A 2,827-nucleotide genomic window follows, 5' to 3' on the forward strand; every position below is an offset into this window, starting at 1 on the left:
GATGGCGGACGGAGAGGCCGAGCAGGATCGCTGCGCACAGAGCAGCACCAGCGCAGCGGCGGCGGCGGCCCTGCGGGAACGTCTGCAGGAATTAGCCGCAGCCTTGAAGGACAGCCCGGATTCTCCGGAGCAGTCCGCCTCTCAGTATTGCCAGGACTTCTGCCAGGTCAGTCGAAAGAGTGGCTGTTTGTGCGTTCTTGGCGATTTCCAAAATAAACCTTCAAAAAAGCGATGTCGCTAGCTTAGCTAACGTTAGCTAAATCGGACCAACTGCTGAGGAAGGGGGCTGTCCGAGCTGGAGGGGGAGACAATCCTTTGTGTAGGTGTACAGTAAAATTATGAATATTTCCGATTACCAAAAGTGTTCAGTCGTTCATGCTTCCCCTCCTGCATCTTTCAACAGTGCAGCGGTCGCAGGTTAGCGAGCTGTCTGCACTGGTTCATTGAGATTGCGGAGCTTATGATTCGATCAGCTGCAGAAGCGGAGACCCCGCTGGTGGTGATGTTCTTCTCTCATTGTCATGTCAGATGTGCCCGCTGTCGCCAGCAGCTGTCATAATGTTTTCATCTTTACCACGCCAGACGAGTGACCGCGTACATGATCGTGATGATAACCCGTGATGTGTTTATTCAACGTGGAGTCGCAGCAGCTAGCTAGCTAATAAGTTAGCTAACTGCCCCGTCTTTGCGCGCACCAGACGTTTTGCAGGAGAAATCATTGCAACTTATTGTAGGAAGCTGCCCTGCTTTATTGCACTAGGACTCATAGGCCCTGCGTGTCCAGCATCGCGATTTGATAATGGTGGTGGACTAGCAGGCAGTCTGGATGATGATGTGTGCACTGATTTATAATAATTACTGGTGATGGAAACTGGGCGGTCGTTGTGGGATAGCTGCCGTGCTTTTGAAGTTAGCTTAGCTAGCACGCGAGCCAGCTATGTCATTGCGGTGTGAACTCTCAGACAGTTGAATAACTTCGCCAAGCCCGCTTCAGGGTGCTGGGTATCAATTTTTTTTTATAGTTTTGCATTTGTCAGCCATATTCCGCTATTTGCCCGATGATCGCTAAGTGGCTTTAATTTCGTTTATTTCAAAAGCAACAGTTCAGTGCGTCCCCCTCCCGTTACGCGCGGCAGCTGCAAGCTGAGAATATCGTCTCAGTTGTTCTCCATCATTTCTTTTGTTTGCTGTATTCAATTAGCGAAATAAGCGGCATGGCTAAAAGACCTCTGAGCGCATGAGTGAGTCATGCAGTCCCTTTAGCTGGCCGGCTAAGAATTGTGTTATTTTCTGCCTGCTTCTTGTACTGGTTTACTGACCCACATATTTGGAAGCCTCTTCAGTTGTTTAGCCGGATGGCTAATGGAGTTAGCTGGCTGATGTTGACATTTCTTGAAATACAGCAATTCTCTGTGCGTTAATGTGTGCCCGGGGTGAAACAGTGTTCGCCGGCTACCCCAGTGCCCGTCACGCACGATTTGGCTTTTCTGTTGGCTCTTATAACGAAAAACATGTTTATTTGCTCGCTTGTTTATCTGTTGAACTAATTTCTAACGCTTTAAATTGTGTAGGTCATTGAGTTCATGGATGTGATGACATATATTCAACAGCTGCCAGTGTAGGAGCATTTTTTACAATGCTATTAAATAACCAAGACAAAAGAATGTCAAGAATTTAAACATGTGCTCTCATTAATTTGTGAGTCCCTTTTTCTAACGCAAATAATGAGGGCTTAATGAGACAAGTTAATATGGAGATGTTGAGAGAAAGGCAAAGGATTCTAAAGTGGCGTTTTGAAATATACATTCACCATGTCTGTTTTTTTGGGGGGGTTTTTTTTTCTTCATTTCAATAGTAAGAATGTTCTGTTGATCTCCTGTGAACTATTTAATGATGCACCTCGTGGTCTAATTGTAGAGCCCATGCAGTTGACTGAAATGGGAGTGCTGAGTAACAGTTCCAGAGTGAGCCTTGCTGCATGTAAGCTGAAGCAGTGAAAAGCAAAAAGGGAAACCTTTAGATAACTTGACGCCGAAAGATTTTAGCAGTAATGGTTGCTCTGGAAGGGCCTTCAGTAATGCACTGCCTTCTTGCTGTGGTTTCCTGTTCAGTTATGAAGTGAAACTGTAATCGAACCGTCTCTTCTGGAAGAAGAAGAAGAGTGCTTTTAATCATTTCAGGTGATTACTCATGAAAGATTTCTTATAGTGTGGGCAATGCCTGCATGGAGTTCAACATTACAATCTTTAGGGGTTCATGTGTTGATGGTTGAATTGTCCTGTCTATGCTGCCCGCTGGGAAATTGAAATTTGACATTGCTGTGTTGCCTATTCTCTTATTGATCCCCAATAAAAAAAAAGTTAATCAAGGACACAATAAAAAGTTCGGCATGGAGAAGTAAAAAATGGTCTGTTAATTAGTTAACTGACAGTGATGGTTTCTCACTGATATAAGTATGTAGGATAATATGTATTACATATGTGCATATATTTCTCAGGAACGTGGGTAAAATGCCATTGTATTCTGTGGAAAGACTATACAGTGCCTGGATAGTGCATTAATATTTCACTCTCCCCAAACACAGAGTGCTCCAGTGGGCTGCGTTACTGGCAGACTTTGGTTGTTTTTGGATGTATAGATGAAACCCAGATGTCCCAACCTGTTTTATATCAGCCTTTAAAAACGATGTCGTGAGAGTATGTTCAAGAGTCCTGTGTTTATTATTGCTTGGCCAGCAGGGTTGAGTAATGGTTGGAGCACTGCTCTTTTTTACGGGTTCAAGTATTTGAAAATCTGTGTTAATGTCACATCTCAGTTTTGTCTGCGT

The 2,827-nt window shown here is 44.4% G+C and overlaps 1 protein-coding gene across 1 annotated transcript in view; it reads left to right on the top strand.

The window, feature by feature from the left end:
* The window catches only part of znf292b (zinc finger protein 292b), a 23,240-nt gene continuing 20,413 nt past the window's right edge, over positions 1-2,827 (top strand). Inside the window, exon 1 of the mRNA XM_036549353.1 lies at positions 1-166. Within this exon, the coding sequence (XP_036405246.1) occupies positions 2-166 (165 nt within the window). The 5' untranslated portion in view covers position 1. The remainder of the gene's footprint in view (positions 167-2,827) is intronic.

This window comes from Megalops cyprinoides, chromosome 17 (assembly GCF_013368585.1).
Source record: "Megalops cyprinoides isolate fMegCyp1 chromosome 17, fMegCyp1.pri, whole genome shotgun sequence".
Classification (NCBI taxonomy): domain Eukaryota; kingdom Metazoa; phylum Chordata; class Actinopteri; order Elopiformes; family Megalopidae; genus Megalops; species Megalops cyprinoides.